The 23,248-nt window shown below is 39.5% G+C and overlaps 1 protein-coding gene across 3 annotated transcripts in view; it reads left to right on the forward strand.

Annotated features, from left to right (window-relative positions):
• The window catches only part of SMAD2 (SMAD family member 2), a 44,799-nt gene that overhangs the window by 15,525 nt on the left and 6,026 nt on the right, over positions 1-23,248 (forward strand). The window contains exons 3-8 of one of the 3 annotated variants that reach the window (XM_010123008.2): positions 14,469-14,558; positions 15,709-15,902; positions 16,399-16,533; positions 19,607-19,681; positions 20,951-21,004; positions 22,049-22,261. In XM_010123008.2, coding sequence (XP_010121310.1) covers positions 14,469-14,558; positions 15,709-15,902; positions 16,399-16,533; positions 19,607-19,681; positions 20,951-21,004; positions 22,049-22,261 — 761 coding nt within the window. The remainder of the gene's footprint in view (positions 1-14,468; positions 14,559-15,708; positions 15,903-16,398; positions 16,534-19,606; positions 19,682-20,950; positions 21,005-22,048; positions 22,262-23,248) is intronic. The other 2 variants (XM_086771464.1, XM_010123009.2) reach the window with 2 other exon arrangements.

The raw sequence follows: 23,248 nt of genomic DNA on the forward strand, positions 1-23,248 counted from the left end.
ATGTGTAAAATTATATGTTCAGACTCTAGGTTGCAGAACACCTTTAGATGCTGTATAGACATAAAATGGAAAATAAAAATTCATATAAAGTTTGACTTCAAGTCTCTATGAAACTTAATTTCTAAACTTGAGGTAAGCAATCAGTAGGTCAGTGTTGGTGGCACTGCCTGCATCTGTTTGAGAACTATTCAGTTCAGTTCAGGCTGTTTAGTAGGGCCTGTTGCGATAGGACGAGAGGTAATGGCTTTAAAATAGAGGGGGGTAGATTTAGATTAGAAATTAGGAAAAAATTTTTTACGATGCGAGTTATAGAACACTGGAACAGGTTGCCCAGAAAGGTGGTGGATGCCCCATCCCTGGAAACGTTCAAGGCCAGGCTGGATGAGGCTCTGAGCAACCTGATCTGGTTGGAGATGTCCCTGCTCCTTGCAGGGGGGTTGGACTAGATGACCTTTGAAGGTCCCTTCCAACCCAAACCATCCTGTGATTCTATGATTCTATTCAGACCAACTAAAAAACTAGCTATATGGAAGTACCAATTTGTCTGGCATTAATATTCCTGAATTATACATATTTTTTTTAATCCCCACTCAGGGGTGAGCTGTATAACTAGACAACTTCTGTTGTATTTATTTTCAGAAACTGACTTTAAATAAGTACTTTTGTGAAGCTTGATGGTGAAAAGAATGCTGGGAGCACTTTTTACTAAAAACACTCTTTTCTGAACTGGTCAGTGCTGTCTTGTGGGCCTCTGTTTGCTTTCTCCTGTTTGATTCATAGTGTCGATGTATTTGACATTTAGAGTAGGATGCATGATTAATGTGAGTGTAAGAGAATGCTGGTTTTTTTTTTTACTAATAGCATCTTTTTCCTCAACCAACACTTCTGCTTGAGTGGCCACTTAGCAGCAAGACTTTATTCCTGATACCAGGTTATAGAAGAATATCTGTGCATCAGTAAGGCACTGCCCAGACACTGCGTGTTACAGCAGCTGGGGCCTTGCTCTAGTGTAGGTAAGTCATTCTTTAGAAGAAGAATTTGAAAACTCAAGTTTTCAAGCCTTCTAATGCAGTGTTAATTGAAATGAAGAGTAGTGATTGTGCTCAAGTGTAATTTGAGTGAGGTTTTATTAAAAATGCTCTAACAACTGTTAACATGGCTTGCACAGCTGTGGCTGATATTGAAGAATGAATTGCTGTGACTAAGGTTATGCTTTAGTGTAGAGGGCTCAGGTTGCAGCATCTTACAATATTGATGTAGTCCTGAAAAAGGAAGTCTTAGAGTATTAAAGAAGCTTGGAGCTGCCAGTTTTAAGCTCGTGCAATTCAGGAAGCCATGTGACTTGCCCATGTAATTTAAGAGTTGGAATGCCAAACCAGAAGGTACTGGCATGTTATTTGAGGTAGGTCTACATGTAAAAATATAAATGTGCAAGATAACTAGCCAATAGCAAAATGCTGCATAATTCAAAGGAGCTTGCCTCTTGAGTCAAGAGGGAAGACTTTTGAATTTTGTGGACTATATCAATACCAACTGAAGCACTGGATAAAGGCTCAGGGGATGTGGATTTTTGGCCTTGCCTCTACTGCTTTTTCACAGGTAACCTTAAAGTTTTTAATTTGCTGTCGGTTTTCAGTCTTTTAAACTGCAATTAATTTTTGTAAGGCATATGATAAATGCCACCTCTTCAGCTCCCTGGTGTAAACCGAATTATTTGGTTAGGCAGTGTAAGTTTAAGGCACTGTTACAGTGGAGTACCAGTGATACAGAAAGCAAATTTAGGGGTGAGAAGTTGTTGGAATTTGTGAAAGTTTTTTATCTTCAGGTTATTGTTGCTCCTCATTAGGACTGCCTTAATGGTAAGAAGCAGGAAGAGTCAGAATCAAAAAAAAAATGTTAAAGCTTGCTTGATTTTATATACCAGTAATTATTTGGCCAGTTAACAACTGATGCTGGGGCAGTTTAATTTTAAGCAGATGAAAAATAGCTGTGTGATTACTTTAGTGACTTACTTGCTCATTACAAAGCTAACTAGGAGGAATAATACCTGTATCTGACACTTCATGCTACCATTAAGAAGGCATGTTGGTCATTCAAGAAAAATGTTGACTGTGCTTTCTTGTCAATATTGAGCCCCAAATTATCTAATAGTACTTATTTTTCCTCCAATAAAGGAGTCAGGACTTTAGTCAGCCCAAGTCAAGGCTAAACTATTCCCTGGCTTAGTGTGTTAATTAGTGTCTTTATATCAGGCCAGCTATTCAGTGTGACGAAGATTCCTCTCGTCATTATATTCTTCTTTTGTAGAAGTCAGCCAATTTAGTTTTCTTGGTACTGTACCAGAACACCTGAGTGCAGTTTTTACTAGTGTGAATGTTTTATGACAACCAGAGCAGTCTTACAGGAAGAACCTCCCAGCTGTATAGCTCAGGCTGTTAGCCCAGAAAAAAATCTATAGGATAAACAACATACTACAGTTCTTTTTTGCTGCCGCAGCTTTGAACACAAATAGCTAGTTAATGCGTTCCCTACTGATTTAATCCTGCTTGTAATCTACACCTGCTAATTTAGTAAATGTAACTTTCCATGTCTTGTTTACTACTTGTTCCTGTTTGCTTACTGTGACTCAGTTGCAGTGCTGATTGGTGGAAAACTTCTAAAATTTACAGTATGCAATACGATAGTCTCATCATGAACAGCTTTTCATTGGCTTCTGTCGTGCTGCATTGTTTGAAGCAGACCAGCAGGATACAAGAGAACAATCAGGAGCTGGAGTAAGTTCATATCTCGCTGCGTATGCTTCAAAGTTGGCAGAAGAACAATGAGATTGGGGAAATCCCCTTGGACGAGTGCTGCACAGTAATCTGACTTCAGCGTTTGTTCAGAAAAGAGCCTCCAAATTGTGGCTTTTTATTCTGAAATGTACAAGCAAGTTTCAATAGATCCAGAATTGAAAGCTTTCATTTGGAGTCTTTGTCTGTAGTTGTAGGTAAAATGACCATTTCTTTGGATTGGGTTATCTTCTCTGAGGTACTGCATAGAGAGACGCCTGATGCAGAAGAAGCAAACTCTGAGTTTTGCTTACATGCAGAATTTCAAAGTCACTGTTCAGTTGGTTGAGTTACATCCCAGAAGTGGTCTTTACTTCCTCTTAGTTTTGTGGGAGGCTTTGAGTCAAGTTCCTGTGTTGATACTTGAAATAATTTTAACTCATGCTGGAGTTCTGAAATTTTGAACAAAGAATGTGGAGTCTTTCATCTTTGTGGCCTGGAAAGTTGTTTGAAATGTTTGACTCTTGGTTGTTCGGTTGAAAAAGTCTTCTCTTTAGCAGATAACTCAAATGTTAATTTAATGGACTCCAACTACAATTCCCGGGAAGACCTTCTGAGTTTTGCAGTGTTTGTGTAAGTCTATGGCAGCGCAGCCTCCAGTCACCAAATCTTACTGATCGTTCTTTACTGTCTTTCTGTAATAAATCTCCCCTTCTGTTTATGATGGAAGGAACTTGAATATAAACTTAATGGTCATCGAGGTGAAAGAATTCAAGTGTGTCCATTCTGATGAATTCCATAAAGGTAGTATGAAAATACTTTTTTAGTTCCTTTTTATGTAGATTTTGCCTGTCTAATGTTCTGCATATGTTGCATGTACCTGTCTTGCAGACTGATACCTTGTCTAAGCACAGTTAGTAACCAAAAACTCACGTTTTGCTGTCCCTTATGTGTTTCAGATGCATATAGTAGGAAAGCAGAAGGTTGTCTGAAGTGATTGTGCTTGTTGCAAGCTGCATTGACGGCAGCCATTTAAAAAATGTTGTAATAATCTATCCAGTGATAACATGACACTTCTACTGCAGCCCAGTGTCAGCGTGTTTGTTCATTATGTGGGAATCCTTCAACATTTTGGCCAATGACCACAGACATTCCAAGAAGGATTTGAGCAGCTCTCCTTCCCGTGGAAGCCACAGAACCATTTACTTGAGTGCTGATGTTCCTCAAGCCCTTGAAGCTCATCTTTTTGGCTGCAATAGGACAGAGCAGGGCAGCTTCCACCTCGCAAGAGGGCAGATGGTTGTAGATCAGGGCTGACTCCTGTTAGGTGGAGTGAGGAAAAGAAATGGCTGGGTGTCCTGGGAAGGTGCTTTAACTGTTAAGCAATTGCACGTGAGGCAAGAGTGCTTGTGGGCATCGTCTTCAGATGCATGTTCTGATCATGAGCAAGATGCTGAAGACTTCAGGGCTTGTCCAGATCTTAACACGCGCTTTCTGCCTAGCTCTAGCAGCAAAGCTCAGGAAATAGATTTTGATTCTTGTTCTAAAGGTGTCCCCCGCATACTCAGATTTTCTGTCAGTAGTATATGGGGTCCTGTATTCAGTTCTGGGCCTGAGGAGAGCAGAGGCCTGTAGTTAAGCATGCTGGCTGTTGAGTTGCTTTCTTGATTTTTGCCTTTACTGAGCACATAAGGCAATACAGTATCTCAGCAAACACACTAAGTTCATTTAAAAAAATACTGCTTTCTTGTATCTGAACAATGAAACTCTTACAGCCTTTTTATGGCTTCCTGGCTGGTTGTGAATTTTCTTTAATATTTCTCATAAAATGTGGACATTGCTGTGAGTGGTGGCAATATCACTGAACACAAAAATCAAGCCAGACACATTTTTACCAAAATGATAGACCAATCACGGCACAAGTACCATTCAGTTCTCCTTCCCAGTATGATGCTTGGGGAAGCTGCTTCTATGGCTAAAACCTTAATTTAATTTGAAATGTCTTGTAGGAAACACTAAGCACTGAGCATGCCTTAGTTATATACTACTTGAAGTTTCTTTGAATTTTCCGATTCCTCATCTTTAGACATAGTTTCTTGTTGGACATGCATAAAGTTAAATATATTTTGTCTCTTGTTATTTTTCTGCTAGGGATATGTGGCTTGAGCTGCAACAGGGGTCACTCTGGATGAGGCGGCTTCCCCGTCTTGAGCACTTCAGATTATAAATGTTAAGTTCATTTGTCTTCCTGAGTTTCTCGAGATGGATGTGTAATTCATAGGGGAAGCTATACAGAGGCAGCTTCAGTTTGAAAGGAGGTATTAAAAGATCTTGTAACTGTTGTTCTAAGAGTAATCTTTTTGCCAACTTAGCATAGTTTTCAAGGAACACGGACAAGATAAATGTCTTGCAGAGCTAATCCCTCCCCCTCACTACCCCAAATACCCACTAGTTTGAGAAGGTTAATCAAAATGTCACATCTTTTTTCAGCTGTCCATCAGTTGCAAAACAGCCCACTCATGCGGTAGCATCAGCCGCTCACCCACTTGGGGGATGACGGACTACTTGAGAAAAATTGTTTGCCTTAGCCTTTCGTAACTGTACCTGTTAGCTTGTGGGAAAAGCTTTCACCACACCTACTATGACTAATAGCGATTAGAGAACTTGAGATAAAGGTCACTTTTTTGTTTGTCTGGTGCTAGTCCTGCAGTGTGTATGCTGAGCTCTGTTTATGTCTTTTAAAAGTGTGTTCTTCTATGAGATTGCTATCTGCTATTAACAGAGCAATTTGTTGTGGATAGATTAGCCAGCATTGTGATGGATATGTCTTCCTGTAAAGATACTTTGTCCCTTGGTATTTCTGTTTCTGTTTACCTCTGTTAAAGATGATACAGAGTGTTAATCTGTGAAACTGCATTGGGTGTCATCTTAACCCACTGCATAATATTGCTTACTAATAGAAAATAGAAAAAAGAAAAAGGAACCACATGTGGTGTGAAATGAAATTGAGATGAATTTGTTAGGTTGTTCTTATGTAACTTGTAAGTAAAAAAAAAGGTATTTAACAGCTTGACATTGCTCCTGATCTGGAGGACCATGCTAGTCATCTGTCACTTTAGTTGGAGCATTTCAGTGGTAATTTAAATATTAGAAAGGAATTACTCTATCAACTCTTTTCGTAGGCACGGTATAATGAGAGTGGAGAACTGGTAGTCTAGCTGAGAAATCAGAGTTGCTGATTTACTTGCTTCATCCCTGCTACAGGATGTGGTGCAACATCTCACTAGGTACACGGAGCTCTGATTCTTCTCCTAAATGGATGTTGTTGAAGTGCCCATTCCTGGTTTTGCTTCCATTGGTAACTGAGTTTTGATCCACTGTTTCTTTTAGGAGATGGCAGTCTTGTGTTCTCTGGAAGGCTTTTGTCAGAAAGTCTGAAGACGTTTTAAAGTTATCTGTATTTTGTCTGAGAACATAACCCTTATCTTCAACATTACTTCTCTCAGCCACATAAGGAACTTAGAAGCTTGCAGGATTGCTGAAATACCATCAGTTGAAGCACTCTTATTTACATTTCTGAAGATACTGTGAGAAACTGCAAAATAATACAGGAATCAGAAAACCTTTGCTGGATATGACAGTGTAAAAAAATAAAGCAGTGTAGGAATTCCAAGTTATAATTTAAAGAACGCTACCTTAAAGTACAAACATCTGCATCCTCAGGGCTTGTGGGTCCACAAGCTCATTTGTTGGGTTCCCCCCGCCCCGCCTGGTTAATCTGTGGGGAGCTACCCTTGTGAACACTGTTGTACATCTGCCATCCTCACTAGAAGTAGGGTGTCTAGAACCACTGGTTTTTATGGCTTTTTTTGAACATGTGAGTGAGGGGAGTAAATCTGTGTTGTGGTTCATCTTATCTCCAGTAAGACTCCGTCAGAGTTTGAGGTATGAACTGCAGCTCCTGAAAGCTGTGGTGTTGAGAGTATGGAACTGTAGGGCAAGTTTCCCTGTTAGCTCATGATTTCCATAGGCGGCTTTTGCATGCTCCCTGTCTTCAGTCTCTAGAGTAAGACCTGCGGCCAGCTCCCTGCTGACTCTTGAGCGAGGCCGAGCTGTATTGCATGCCTTTTATTTCTCAGTCCTGAGTACTATCTCTGCGCTGCTTGACCTTGCCGTTTAGCTTACAAGTTTGCAGGCTGTTCTCCACCTCACTTTGAACAGAGAGTAAAGACTCCTTGATAGGATTTGCATCCGAAAGACCATATGGACAACAAGAAAAGAAATAAATATTTTACTTCTGCTTGGTTTCCGTGGCATCCTGGAAAAATTGCTCTTGAACTTTGAGATGCTATCCTTCCAGCATCTCTTAGCATCCAGAGAAGAGTAAAGGTAACACTGACTGCTTTATTTTGTCTGACAGCACTGGGCTAGCATGTCAGGATTTAGGAGAATGGAGGAGGATAAAGTGCTTTGAAGAGGTGCCTTGTATCTGTATTTTTGCCTTTGTAGGCAGTTTGCCCATGTGACCAGGAAGAAGTGTGCCTTTAGAAAAGGCAACAGAAGCATATACTGTTCATCAAGATGACTTGTTGGCCTGGCACTCTGCAAAACTGGAGGAGACTAGCTACCAGCCCTGAAATGAGCAACAGGCAGCTCAGATGTTAGGCTTTAACAGAGTACCTTTTGTACCTCATGTTTTGCTTTTGTGTCCCCTGTGGATGTCCTTGAAGTTTAAGCTGAAGTAAATGGGAGTTGTTCAATGGTTTGGTTTTTTTCCCCACAGTATTAGAGAGGTTAACTGTATCCTGTGCCTCCTGCTTTTCTGGCTATTTTGATGTGTTCATTTTTTAGCATGCATCCATTTATAAGGAAGGTTACTGAAGTAATTTTCCTCAGTTCAGATGCTGTGTTTTGAATTTGATGTAATGATTGTGAATGTATTGTGTAAGATTCTATGTAAACTTTATTTGTAAAAGGATTCCGATTATGAGAAGTTGTGTAATGATTCCTGGTTTATATTCCATGAAATATGCACATACATAAACATCTCGTTCTGGGATGTAGTATGTCCTGAATATGTGCATGGGGGAGGAGGAAGGCAGGGAGAGAAGGTACAGATACAATTTTGAGCAATTAGTCTTTGTAACTCCATTTTGTATGGCCTGGTGTAGCTCTTGAAGCCAATTCTACACCTCTGCTCTGCTCCCTTGACAAACTTATCAGTCAAGGTAGCAAGTCCTGTAAATGTTAGGCTGGTACAAAGGTGTTTGTGTGCCTGTGTGAAGTAACTCCTCTAGGTCAAGTGAAAACCTGGTCTCTTCTGTTGTTGCTATATTTCTCTTGTTTAGTCTTTGAGTGAAAAAAAAAATGTTAGTCTCATATCAGTAGGGAAGACTTTGAATTCTAGAATTTGAAAACTTTCATTCTCATCTCCCACTTTAAATCAGATAAATGGAGTGCTAGCATAGTTTTCCAAAATTATTTTTCATTTCAGTCACAGCTCCAGTACTACAAATGCCTCGGAAAATGTAGGGACAGACAAATTGGATTCAGTGGAAGAAAGGCTCCTGATTATAAGATGCAGGAGAAAGACAACTGGAGAAGGTTGCCTTGAACATGGACTTGGAAACTTATAGTGGCTGTAGATTCTGAAAGATATGAAAGATTCAGGAAAAATGTTAGGGGTTCAGTGTAATACTTCACAAATAAGCAAATTAAGTGCCCAAGACCATTCTGTGATGATGCCTGTATAATTCAGGCTTTGAGTAGCATGATGCAATTTGCATTTCAGGTTTTATTTGTCATCTTTCTAGTGCTGCCACTTCAGGTAATTAGGAGGCTGTCAGCTGAATGATGTGCCTTTTAGCTCCTTTAGAGCAGTTCTACTTCTTTGTAGGACTTGGAGGAAGAAAATGGATCTGTAGTTATATATGAATTATGACAGTATTTAACACCTTCGATATAGAGTTTCTGGTACTTTGTATGTAAATATCTTTGAAGTGGGTCTGCCTGCTTTCATCTGATGTCATGCTTGTTGCAAGTGCTGCTTTTAGTACAAAAAGTACCTAGAGCATGAAACATTGCCAGTACTGTAAGTTGTGTTGCTGGTAGGATAGTAATGTTGTTCATTCTGTCTCTTAGTAAAATCTGATAATAAATTCATAGTAGCAACAACCTGTAATAGGCAGACACCAGCATAAGCACGAACCTGACAATTTTGGTGCACGTAGGGTGCTGTTTAAAACTCTTCTGGCTTAAGGTTCTTTCAACTACAGCCTCAAATACAACAGCATCTCTGTAAACCTGAGTGCTATTGATGAGGTCTAACACCTTTATCCTTGGTTGTTTCTTCTATTTTACAAATACATGAAGTACAGGGATGTCTTGGAGTGTGTGCAGTGCAGGGCCATAAGTAGGCACCAACTTCTTTGATGCTGTGGTCATGACTATCTGGATGGTACTTGCATGTACTGCTTGGATCTGCAGATCAGTCCATCTGCCTTTTAACTGCTGAGAAACTGAATGTAATTAAGCAGCCTAGGTTGAATACCAGCCTGAGGTGGCTTTGTTAGTCTGTTATCTGGACGTCAGTGGATTGTTCTGTGTGGCGGCATCTCCAACTAGTGTAGTTTCTAATTCAGAATTACTGCCACTGCAAGCCAGGATGCAAATGACTTTCTGTATTAGCTAAGATAGTTATACTATCACAGATTAACAGTAATACGCTGGATGGCAGTGGTCATCTTATCCTGTTCAGCCTTATCCTGTCCCTTTTTCACCTGGATGGGTCCGCATCCTTTGGCACCTCATCATATTGCAAATACAATAATCTATTTTTGGGCAGTATGTTACAGATGGACATCTCAACTGGATTTTTGGACTCTTGAATGTGACTACAGACTGTAGGTGTGTTACCTTCCACTGTTTCATCATATGCAGCTTATATCTGGTTGTTATGGATTTTGATATGGACTTTGATTCTTCCAATAGGGGTATAGTACATTAAAGCAAGCAGTCATATTGCTTGCTTATGTGTGTGGCACAAACCACGTTTGTCCATGTTCATTCTTCATGGACAATGATCTTAATGGACAATTCATCAGTATTTGAACTAGGACTTGATAGTCCAGCTTTGTAGTAGGCTTACTAAGTTAGCTTGCACTGTTGATGCTGATTTGGAACATAATTTCTGATACGTAGATTAGGCAACACACTTTTTGGTTATTTTTGATATTTAGGTTTTTCCTGTGACCACATTTTTCTTGTGTGTGTCAGTATTTTCTGTCTTACTAAAAGGCAGTTTTGGCACTTTGTCTCAAAATTGTGAAGCATTGCTACAGCTCTTTGCTGCTTAGGTAATTTCTTGCCCAGAGTAGGGTTTTTTGGAACTCAGATTTTCCTGTTAAAGGAAATGATGAAATGGAAGAAGTGAAGGCATACTGCATGCTGTTGCACGCTGATGGCCACATTAAAGATTCTTGTTGCCAGAATTGTACAGTCTCATCTGAGATGCTGCTCCTTATAAGCAGATGAAAAGTCAGGTTGAAACGCCAACTCTTGCAACCCTTTCCACTTAGGGAAAGGGTCTGATGGAAGTAGCTTCGATTCTACCCAGTAATAACTTGTCTGACCTCTTCTTCACCGCATCACGCCTCTGGTAAGTCCTGAGATACGCATTGCGGGACTGAGTTGTCTCAGGTTTAGTGTGTAGCAGCTTAACCAGATGGCTGCTAGATTTTGACTTTTTCCTAGAAATCCCTGGGGGTCAGTAGTTGTTACTCCTTGCAAGTATCCTTTGAGTATTTCTGCTTTCTCTAGGAAATAGTTTTCTTTTGTTAGAACTTCAAAACACCTGGGACACCAAGCCAATTCGATGCTTTATGTCCCTGAAGTCCCTTATAATAAATTCACTTATTTAGTGGAGTCTGCAAAAGCAGTAATCTAGTATTCAAGCAAGCTTGCTTTGGGAGTGCTGGAGGCCACAAAATGGTGATTTGCTAATCTAAGCTAGTGTTGAAAAGACAGAAATACTAGCTTTTGTATAGTTGACCTCTTTTCTGTCAACACACACATTGTTTTGAGAAACAGCAATGGAAATGCTCCTTGGAATGAAAGTGTCCGCTCTGTTGGGAGGAAGTATATTAGTTTTAAGCTTGTATTTTGGAGGATATTTAAGTGCTGTCTACACAGGAAAGATTTAAGCACAGTTTGAATGCAGCAGCCAAATTATGTTTTGGAAGCAATGATAGCTTACCAGTGCTGCAATATACTATGAGTTCAAAACCAAAAACTCCTCCCTGTTTGGTAAAACACGAAGCCCAAAGTGTGCTTCTAGGTTCTGGTTTGAGGGCAGCCTGCTTTCTGAAGGCAAAATGGTGATATGTCTTGGCTGCCTCCCTCCTAATAAATTAAATGTGCCTGGGAATGTTCCCAGGCACCTTAGCCAACTGGCTCAGGACTGCCTTGTCCATACTCTTCGACTCTTAGCTACCACAGCAGGGTGGCCACCTCTGAACTGCCCAGTGTGAGCCGTCCTGATGCTGTGTTGACTCACAAACCTGGGAATTGTTTGAGAGAACAGTAATTGGCATGGGCCAGTGCTGGGGAATGTCCTAACTGCCTTCTAGCGTACATGATCATGTTCCAGGGGCTGGGAATGTTTCCAGACAAGACTTAACTTATGAGTACAGATGTTAGTCCTTGATTCTTCTAAATTCTTTATGGACTAAGGCATAGAAGGACTCTTCAAATCACAAGGGGTTTAGGACACTTCAGAAAGGTAGGTTTAGGAGAGAATGCCTCCTGTTTATTTTGGGGCAGTAATTCTGTACTACTAAAAAGTCTGTATCTCCTCTCTCCCTTTTAGATGGTTTCAGTGGTTGTTTAAACACCTTTCAGAATTGCAGTCACCTTCTTTCCAACCACCACCTTTGTGGGATGAGTAGGCGTGTCTACCCTCCGTTGGGCTGTTGCTTGCGTGTGAATGAACGTACTGTGGCCTTTCGTGGAAGTGCTGTGTGTGAAGTGTGCTCTTTATGGCTGCAAGGAATTCCATTCTGATTTGGTGTGCGTGCTTGTGAATATTAAGAGCCTTAGTTTGCTGTCTGGGTGACGTGGTGGGGGGATGGTCTTGCATCTTTTAGGCAGTGGATCTTTTATGTGAGTAGGAGAGTGCAGAGAACACTTTATTTCCTCAGATGTTTCTTCCAGTGAACAGTAAAAGCTGTGTTGAGCTGACTTTATTGATCATACAGGGTGATTTCCTGCTGGCTCTTCAGTGTTTGATTGTGGATTATTTGAGTTGGAGTATAGTCTTAGTGTAGATAAGCCGGTAAAACAGTGATATTAATCCCAGCTCTAAGCAGACATATATCTAGGAAGACAGTACATCATGTCAGCTGCTGAATACTGGAGCAGTTTTGCTCTAACTGATCACTTTTTTTTCTGTATCTCCTGGCCTACCCTCCTTCCATGGTGTCCTGAGTTTTGTTGCAAGCTATTGCTGTGTCACACAGTCACTTCAGGGTACTCTTTGTCTTTCCCAAGGTTATGGAATATGCTGTCAGCTTTGATAGCTACAGCTATCAAATATATATATAGATATATATATACTGTTCCTGTTCATCGTGCTTTGTGAAGGGCTGTGAAATTTACTTTTGCATGTGCTGTCTTAAAAGTCTTGTGAAGAAAATACATGTGACTTGTCATGCTTGCCCCAGTGATGCACCCCACAATTTTGGGAACGTGTAATCTGTGTGACAGCATAAGCTTTGGGGCACTGCTTTGTATAAAGAATCCGTTGCTCAAAGGTAGTAAGCTGTCAGAGCTGACTGTGTCAATTAATATGCAGCAGGCTTTGTGTCTGCTGATTGTTCTTCTAATTTAATGTGCATGATGATCTGTCTTAGCAGCAGTACTGGTGCATATTTAAGGACACAGTGCAGGGCTGGTCCCTGGTGTCCCACAGACTGCCTGTGTGTCTTCAGGGCGACTATTTCAATCCTTATGCAGCTTCTGGCGGCCCACCATCCTGGAGGCATCTTAAGAATACGAAAAAGAGGTTGCAAGCTCTACTGATGCAGTGATGGTCAATATCCCTCTTCTGCTTACTCTGTTTCTAGAGAGCTGTGGTGCTGCCTGTGTCTGAGATGGATGTAGCTTGTTCAGGACAGTTGGCTCTCCGGGACGTGCATTAGAGAATCGACCTTTGTGTGTGGTTCTCTCTTGCTCTGTTGTAGACAAAAAATTCATCTAGTACAAGATTTTACTTGTGCCCATAATCAGTAAGATGTCAGAGGCCATGATTTAATCAACATTTTTGTGATAAGTGCAGGCTGCTGCCAAAAATTAATCTAGCTTCTCCTTTGTAGTGCTTGTGTAGCTGCACAGTGAGTAGAAGAACTGATCTGGCTGAAAAGTAACTCAACGTTAATTTTCAGTCACATGTTCTGTGGTCATATAGCCAGTTCATTGATTTGGGTTGCTGCTCAATTGCACAGACGTTTTGGCCTCCCTGGGATGGCATTCCCTGTGTAAGGAGATAAAAATACCTACCTCGCTTCTCTTCCTATCAGTCCACTCAATCCAAACTTGCGAGTGTATCAGCTAGGCTTAGTAACTTTAAGTAGCAAAGCCTGTATGTAAAACCAGGAGCCTGAGGAACTTTGATTCTTTCTGGTGCAACTTTTCCAAAACTGTTAACTTAAAAGGTAATGTAAAGTCGGATTTCAGGCTTTTGTCATTAGGGAGTGGAGTTGTGAGCTGCTTGTCAGCCAAATTCTCTTCGTTTCTGAGGTGCAAAGTCTACTTGTGTTACTTGTGTAAAAAAAAAAAATCTCAATCTTCAGTGGTCACAGAGGAAGTCTTGAGCTCTCAGCTCTAGAGCTGAGCCTGATTTATGCTTCTGAAAGTCTGCTGTGCATTTACAAGCCCATGCTATTTTCTTGCTTTACTCAAATCTGCTGCTTTTAGTTTGTGCCTATTACTGGAGGCTCCTTTTTCGTTACTGTTGTGATCTTGTCATTGAACCAGTAAGTCTTAAAATACTATACTGTAAAACTGTGTTAAGCATTCTGTGTTTTGTATACAGTGGATAAGAATATTTAGTTCTTTACTTGAGGAGAGTATAGAAAACAGTGAGAAGTATCGTCTATAATGTGCTTTTCTTCAGAGTCCATATTTTCCTGTTTTGGGAAAAGCAGCAAATTAGTATGTGCATAGAGAATGAGATTAATGCCGAAGTGGTGATACCTGAAGGTTAGATTGTCATGTTTGGTTTCGGATACACTGGCCTTTGTTTGAAGCCTTAGGGAAGTGTCTGTTTAAAAACAAACAAAAACAAAAAACCCAACTCAGAAACTACCCTATAAAATTGAATTTTGTTAAGAGCTAGGCTGAGGAAGTTTTGCCTGTTTTAAGGAACATTACAACTGTACTAAGTACTTAAAAACCAGGGAACTTGTTCACCTTTTAAAAACATTATCATTTACCTTGAATCATGTGTTCCATTTTGATAGCCTCCTTCATATAGAAAATATAGCATGAAATGTCAGTTTAAATGCAAGTCTAACAATGCTCTATCTTCTATGTGAAAGGAAGTATTCTGTACATTTTTCCATGTTTGACATCATGGTGTTTTGAATAACCATGTTCCATATTCATATCAATTTTTTGTTTTTGTTTTCAATTTATGCACAGCACTTGCTCTGAAATTTGGGGACTGAGTACACCAAACACGATAGATCAGTGGGATACAGCAGGCCTTTACAGCTTCTCTGAACAAACCAGGTGAATATTCTGCCCTCTCTCGCATCATAGAAATCTTGTGGGAGGGATTGGCTTTGGAGGGTCTGTAACGGGATGCTATAGCTGTAAAATAGACTAAAATGCTTCCTAGGCCTCTCGTGGTACAGCATTTTAAAACATTTGCTTGCCAGTGTAGAAATCGGAGTGTTCTCAGCTGATGTTTTGACCAATGAAACTCTAATTCTGGAATATTCCTTTTTAAAGCCAGTGCCATTGAAAGAATGGGAAGACTTGTTAAATGCAAGCTCTAATGTGATTTGGTATTTATATTAATAAAGTTGAGATACTTAATTCTTTAGACCTAATCTTACAAAGTGTTTAAACTGCTTTGTATGCAACAAGCTTTCAGATAAATCTTGCTAATTGGCTCAGATATGAGCGACTAACGAATTGTTTGAAATTCTTCAGTAGTTAATGGTGGGCAAATTCTAAACAGGGTCTTTATTTTTTCATGTCACATTACCTGATTTTTGTGTATTGAGGTTTGTCTCCCATCCCATAACAATCATAAACATCTGCATTTGTGTAAGCATATGCAGTCTGTCTTAAAACTAGCAAAACGTTTTCAGCTGGTAGCAAGGCAGATGAAGTCAAGAAGATAAACGTACAGCCCTTACAAGATGTGTATTCATGCTTTTTGCATTACAGTTATACTGCTGTGTGGATCACTTGGGCAGCTGACTGCTTATAGGCTTATTTGCAGTCCTGTGGGAAATCTTACGCTTAAAGCCGTAAAGCATCCGTGCCACAGCAAAGCCTTGAGGTTTAGTGGCAGAAGGGACTTAAGTGTATAATTTTATTTGTTTTTTTAACTGTGTTCTGCATTTAAAAAAAAGTATATGAAGCAATTATTCTAAATACTTGGCTGGGGGTGAAGTGGCTTTTAGTGAACTCTAAATTCACTGGCAATAACTTGAGCAGCTCAAAAATAAGTTAAGACACTACTTGATACCATCATTTTTATCACATTTGAAGCCTTCTGACAAGAGAATAAATGTCATTAACATTGTCAGTCCACTGAACTCTGAGCGTAAATAAATAAGCTACCCATCCCATGTGTGTACACTGTTGCTTGAGTGATTAAGGGCCAGCATGCAGTCTGTAAATACTTCTCAACGTCTTTCCCATATAGATCTCTCGATGGCCGACTGCAGGTATCTCATCGTAAAGGATTACCGCATGTTATTTACTGTCGTTTGTGGCGCTGGCCAGATCTTCACAGTCACCATGAACTTAAAGCAATTGAAAACTGTGAATATGCTTTTAATCTTAAAAAGGATGAAGTATGTGTAAACCCTTACCACTACCAGAGAGTGGAGACACCAGGTAGGAAGTCTGCTTCTTTCTGTAGCAGCATCTGTACGTACTTGTTCAACATGACGTTTTAAAGGAAAAATAGCGAAATATGATGCTCTTGCCAGAAGTACAAGATTCTTAGAGACAGACTTTTGAGAATACCATACTCTGAAAGTTTTTAATACTAAAGTTACTGAAAATACTTTACAAATGCGTTTAATACTCCTGATAAACACTTACAATACTGCTAGCAGTTTCCAGCTGGCTAAGTACGATCTGGACTGAAAAGGAGAATAGAGATGACTTACATTTGCTAACGTGGAGTAGTCTTACTCAAGAGGCACCTCAGGAATCTGTTTCTTCCAGTAACTAGCAGTACAATCGCAGTGTTAGCAGTACTGAGAGTCAGAAAAAAATTTAAAAATCTGAAGAAATGGTTAGATGTCTTAGTTCGTTTTTGTTTTTCTTTTAGCTCACAGAAGCCTGTATTTGAGTCTTACTAATGCTTTGAATTTTGCTTTTCCAGTCTTGCCTCCCGTACTAGTGCCACGGCACACTGAGATTCTAACGGAGCTTCCGCCTCTTGATGACTATACCCATTCCATTCCTGAAAACACTAATTTTCCAGCTGGAATTGAACCACAGAGCAATTACATACCAGGTATTTTCTTAACTCCCACTGTAAACAGTACACTTACCATTTTTGTTCCAGCGGCACAATGTTAATTTCATCCTCCTAATTTGATCAAATTAATTGAAAGATGCACCAGTAAATTAAATCTAGTTGATTTTGTGTATGAATTCTGGAAACATTGCTGTTTGCGGAACACAATCCTGTGTGAAACTACATGGCTGTGGTTTCACACTAGCTTGCTTGGTTTCAGTAGTTTCTTTAAGATTCAAAGTGTGAACGAGTACAAAGTAGACCTTCACCTTATGCTTTAAGCCTGCTTTACAAACATAGGAGTTGTCAAATGCTGTTTATTGGAGATTGAGGAACAAACTGCTTCTCAATCTCACCATGTGTAGTATGCAGAGAAAACTTTCAAGTTGCAACACAGTGACTTAGAAAGTGTTTGGATCTGTATTTCACAAATGATCAAGGTCTGCTTTGTGTATTTGTTACTATTGTGTGCATACAGTTTTGCATTTTTAGTGTGAAAGAACAACCTAACAATATTGAAGTCTTAAAGAATTCCTCCTCCCCCTCTTTGCCTCTTCCCCACCTCAAGAAATACCAAGGCTAATCTGCTGGTGCGCTCGAAAGCCTGTACCCTTATTGAAACATAAAATCAGTGACCTTTGTTTCCTGCCCCAGCTTCCTGTTTCCTATCTCTTCAGGAAGTTGCCAGGAGTGTAAAACCAAGCAAAGCTGAAGTTTTCTCATAAATGTTTCATGCAGCTATGTTAAAAACAAGCTGAGAACTCAGGTCTGGAGTCTCTCAGTGAATAAAAGGACAGCCTTGAAGCTCAAATATGTGCAATGTACAAATTGTATCTGCATGTCTTAAACGGGATATTGCTTGTGTTTTCTTAAATGTACCCAAGAGTTGAAATGGCACCAAAAAAATTGCAGTTAATTTAATCTCATTTGTTTAATTAGTGCTTAGGGACAGAAGTTCTTCAAAGAACAATTTAAGGTGCTAGAAGCTGGTGTTGCTTTCTTAACTCAGTCTGAGGACTTCTGATAGCATTTGCAAACAACTTACTGGAAAGCCACCATTTGAAAGTCCACTGCTATGGAAATGAGCTAAAGCAACTAGGTAGTTATTTGCAGGAAGTCTGTTCAAGGTGATTGCGGGTGTTCACATGATCTTCAAATGTTTATGCAGCTAACCACGCCTGACCTTCTCTTTGTCACTGACACCCTCCTGTTGCATTCATATCATGGCATCTTATTTTATTTGACCTTGCTAACTTAATCTTGAATACTTTCTAGGTTCTGGTAAGTCTTGTATGTCTTGACCGCCTGCTTCAGAGAACAGTTTTCTTGAGCGGTAGACCAAACTAACAACTGTGCTTTTGCCCCACAATACTGTTTCAGTACTTGGTGTACAGAGAAGTTGGTTTTGCCTACGTCTGGGAAGAGAGCGATCGTGAAGGTGCAGGCTGGGACTTTGGGGCTGTATCTTCCCTTTCAGGTTATGGATGTGCTGACCTGTGTCGTCTAGACTTCTGGCAACATTCAAACTCTGAATTTTTAATGCTGCACCTGAGCATTTATTTCCAGCTGTGGTGGTGCTCAACCTCTGACCCTAAAGCTGTATGAATAGTACTAGGTGGAGGAAATCTCTGTTCAGACAGACTAGATATGGAAAATAATTTGTGCCAAAGAGCCTAGATTAGCAACTGGAAACAGGAGGTGTGGATTGGATTGGAAATGGTTATTGACCTTTTACTTTTACCATGGCTGTGGGCTTAACTATAATGAATGATTTGGAGATGGGTGGAGTCCGCTTTATCACAATGAATTCTATAAAAATAAACAGGCATGATTTTTTTGTCGTCATACTTCTGGCTAGTAAAGATTTCCCATAATCTTCCTTTTAAATTCTCACTTGAATTTTGTCACATTTATATTTAGCGCACTAGTTTTACAGAATAACCAAAGATAAAATTCTTCTGTTTCATTATTATTTAATCAATGGACTTCAATCTTTTTTCCTCTCCCTGGTTTTCTTCTAGTCTTACTATATTGCTGCAAATCTCAGACATTATTCTTGATTTAACTTGATTTTAATTCTTAAGCAAAATTTTATTTTTAAATTTCTGCTGTTTGGTAATAATGTAATTAAATGTGTTTAATCCCTCGGATGCCTCAAACAATTCTAAGACAATTGTAGAAATAGTTAGCTTCAAACACTTTCACTAAAGAAATGCAGGTTTTGCCTTCCATACATCGGAAAAGACATTTGCCCAGTTCAAAGGCAATAATTTCCTGAAAGGCAGTTGGTTAACTCATTATCTGGATTACAAAGAACACTTTAAATGGAGAAGAGGAACCACCATACTCTTCTGGGTTTTGAAGATATTTCTGTGGAGTTAGACATGGTATCAGAATGCTTCATACTTGTTGCTGAGTTTACTTTGGTCTGTGAAACTCCATCTTTAAAGAAAGCTAGTTAAAAAAATAGGTGATTGTGTTAGTAGAGTTTGAAGTAATAATGATGATAATAGAGCTTGTGCAGTGTAACTAGTTAAATAATACAGTTGTTAATGAGTGAAATCAGCTGTTGGATATTGAAGAAAAATGGATTTGGGGACTGAACTGAAAAATAACCTTTAAATCTAGCAACTTCTGTAAGGTGTGGGAGAGCTCTGATCTGATGGTTATACTATGTAAAGACAGCTCACTTTTTTGTTTTCCTAGAAGTCACCAGATGGTTTTTTCTGTTTGCAGTTCTGCTAAATATGAAAACTGTTGTTCACAATTGCAAAATTGTTACTCATTGTAGTGGAAGTATCTTGTCTTAAATGGAACAAACAAGGATTATTTATTAATTATATAACATATTTGAGCAATTGACTGGCATACAAGAGATGATACATTTTCCATAGACAATAAGGCAGGTAGTGGCTTTGAAGTCTTACTGGAATGAAAAAGGGACAGCAAAATGAAATTCTAATTCAGTGTTCTGGTATTGTATAGAGCTCATGAAGACTTGAGGACAGAAACCCGAACTTACAAATTTCACTGGTCATTAAACCAATAGGTGGATTTTTTTTTTTTACAGAAACACCACCTCCGGGATATATCAGTGAAGATGGAGAAACAAGTGACCAGCAGTTGAACCAAAGCATGGATACAGGTAAAATTTATTTTTTCACTACTTTGAAGATTTAGGATTACTAGCTGTGATCCCTCTGCATAGTGGCATGAATTCAGCCTGAATGATGGTGACGGTAGCTCTCTGTACAACCTGGTGTTTTCTGATTAAAATACTACTTTCAGTCTTTTGTGAACAAAATAATCTTTTGCTAGCAGAATGCTTTTAAAACATTCTGTGCCGTATCAAGCACATCTCATTTGTTTCGTAACAGAAGCATACAGGTCTAATTAAGTCTTCATCAGATTCAATAGATTTTAATAGCTGACTGGTTTCAACCTACTCCTGACTTTACCTTCTGGAAACAGGTTCATTGAAGCAAAATGTCTGTTGGCCTAAAGGAGTTACAGAAACGCTGTGTTTTGAGAAGCTGTCTCTTAACTCTGACAGCCTTATCACTTCTGCCGTATCTCTAATTTTTGTATGGAAGGCTTTATTGAAAGAGTAGTAGAAACATTGAGCATTTGTGCCTGTGTGAAAGGGTTTCTACATAATTTGGTTGGTCTTAGACTTGGACAAAGCACAGTTAATGTGCTGGATAAGAACCTCCTGCTATGTGCTGGCAGGCTTGAGTGTATGTTTGGTTAGCTAATGTTAGCAACCTTTTCCAGTTAATTAGAATCAACTGCACTAGTTTCTGTAAGAACTGCAATATTTTCCCACTGTGTGACAATAGGTACCTTAATTAAAAAAGCCTGACGTCAGCATCACTGGGAATGTTTCAGTGCAAAGCCTCTTTCTATTTTGCCTACTAGCGCACAAGTTGCGTTGGAGAGTTCGTGTTCTGAGTTTTCTTTCCTTCCTCCTTCCAGGAGGGAAGAATTTCCTCAAATGAGGAAATCCAGCTTGTTCTTTTTAGACATAAACCCTCTCCTTTGAGAATAGAGAGGTAATATCTTGATTGTCTCATCCACTTTTTCTTAACTTTTTTCACTGAATTTGGGAAGAAGTCACTACCTTCTCACTGAAGAAGTGCAAAATGAAGTTATGTTCAGAGTGTGCATGAAGTGAGAGCTCTGAGTACAACATTTAAGATGACAAGGAGGAGTAGGTTTCCCAGGAGTTTGGAAAATTAAATTTAATCTTAATACAGAATAAGCATGTGACATGCTGGAAAACTGGTTGTAAGATTTCTGAGGCTGCTTCTTCCAAAGAATTTTAATGTAAAACTGTATCTAGATAATGGTTGAACCTACCCATCTGAAATAATGAAAATCATTTGCTCTGAAACAATCTGTATTGCTTCAACAGGATCTCCAGCAGAGCTGTCTCCTAGTACTCTCTCCCCAGTTAATCATAGCTTGGGTAAGCTGGAAGTACTTTTAATTGTTTTTCTGTGCATAATGACTCTTCTTGTTGTATATAATTACATTAAAATGAAAATACAGTTTAAAGAAGTAAGATGATAAACATAATAGGGCTGGGTTAATAACTTGTTAACAACTATTTCTGTAAGTGAGCTTCTAGCAAAGAGAAGGAATAACATGGTTATGTGTGTAGGAGTAGCATTTATAAAATAAATAGTATAAAGGACATCAGCCTATCGGTCGTGCTGCCCAGACTTGCTATCTCCCTTGTGTATCTGTTCTGCTGCTCTGCTCATGTACTGTTTCACCAGTGACCACAACACAGTTCTTACTCCCACATTAGTTGCCCTCCCGCTTTGATCAAATGCCACTGCTGTGTGTCTGTATAAAGGCCTCAGGAAGATCAGATTCCCTTGGGCTTGTTTAAGGAATGGTGACAGGATGTGACAGGAAAATGCTGTTCAGAACGCTGAGTAAGTAATTAGGGCAGGTAAAAAAGGGGAAGCCACACAGGAAAAGCTGAAGATGCACAGGGAAGATACTGAGCTCTAGTAGAGGAGAATAAAAGGAGCTTAAAGCTGCCTTTAGGTAAAGAGACAGTATAAGATAGTGTAATATAAGGGAACATCTGCTCATATTAATATTTTTTCCTTTGTGTGGTTCAGTGCTTGATAGTTTAATCTTTTCTTTAACATTGCCAAAATGTTTGCAAGTTGTAGAAGAGCAACAGAAATGTCTCAACGTCTGGCACTCAAAGCAGCATTAGCATAATCATTTTACTGAGCAAAACGCAAATACTGAACTACAAGAGCGATGGTCAGATTAGATCACTCTGTCTTCCTCTCCTCCTTCCCTTGTATGGAATATTGAATTCCATTCTGTTTAATAGGATAAATAAAAATGACAGCAAACAGAATACAATTTGAGTAGTTTGAGGAGACTACTGCTGTTTTTTCTGGAAGATATGAATACCAGGGCAGATATATTTCTTTTCAGCCTCAAATTCTGTGTTAAGCTTGGGTTTTTTAAATTTTTTTTTTAGACTTGCAGCCAGTTACTTACTCGGAGCCTGCGTTTTGGTGTTCGATAGCATATTATGAATTGAATCAAAGAGTGGGAGAAACCTTCCATGCATCACAGCCTTCCCTGACCGTAGATGGCTTTACAGACCCATCAAATTCAGAACGATTTTGTCTAGGTCTGCTTTCCAATGTAAACAGAAATGCTACAGTGGAAATGACAAGGAGACACATAGGTAAAAATCTCTTGATCTTTTGACTATTAATTGAATGGCTAAAATGAAATTAATCTGGAATGATCCAGGTAGGATGGGCAGATCTGTGTGTTGGGATCCTTTCACCCTTGTGCAGCCAACTATTGAACTTCTTTCTCAAGGCTCGCCAAGGATAGCTTGGTCTGTCTCTCTCAGGACAGAAGTAGAAAGACACAGAGGTCACTGCTTCTGAAATCAGGGAGAAATGTAGCAGCCTCTGCTAGCACAGCCAGGTGCAACTGGGAAGAGATGTAGTGGTGGCTGGAGCTGAAAGGAGCTGCCTTTCCTCAGTCAGTAGTCACTAAGTCAGTGGCAGCAGCAGTCACACAGCTGTCAGGCTGAGAGCGATGCAGGAGAAAGCCACACAACTGTGTGAGGTTGCTGTTCTCTGCCTTCTGGAAAAAGACGATGCAGCAAGCAGGGTTTTGGCTTTTGGGCTCTTTGGGCTCTTTTGCCCTGGGTAGCATTTATATTCAGAGTTGCTTATAATTGAAATTTAAGCTTTAATTACAAAATATTAACATACTCTTAGTTTACTGCAAGGCATTGGTAGTACAACTGGAGTTGTTTTCTGAAATGGGAAAAGCTTCTGCTGAGGTAACACACTGTTTTGACATGATCAAGATTTTCTTTGTAATGGTTACTAAAGAATCTGTTTTCCACAATGCAACATCTTGGTTCATTAAACTACTTTTCCTCTGGAAAAACATTCAAGATTTTTTTTTTTTGTTTTTAGTAAAAAAAAGTCCAACCCCTTTAGTAGAACTTTCTGACTCTCTCAATGGTGAATCCAGATGCTTTTCTGATAGAATGTTAGATGTGCAGAAACCAGGCTGTGCCTGTGCTGACTGATCAAAATGGTCACAGAACAAGATCACAGTTTGAAAGTGAACAATAGCATTTCTTACGGGCATTTTTTCGTAATAAGGCTAAGTGAAGTCCTGTTGTTTTTGTGAAAGTAGTGTAGAG

The sequence above is a fragment of the Chlamydotis macqueenii genome, chromosome Z (genome assembly GCF_036417535.1).
Source record: "Chlamydotis macqueenii isolate bChlMac1 chromosome Z, bChlMac1.mat, whole genome shotgun sequence".
NCBI classification, from domain to species: domain Eukaryota; kingdom Metazoa; phylum Chordata; class Aves; order Otidiformes; family Otididae; genus Chlamydotis; species Chlamydotis macqueenii.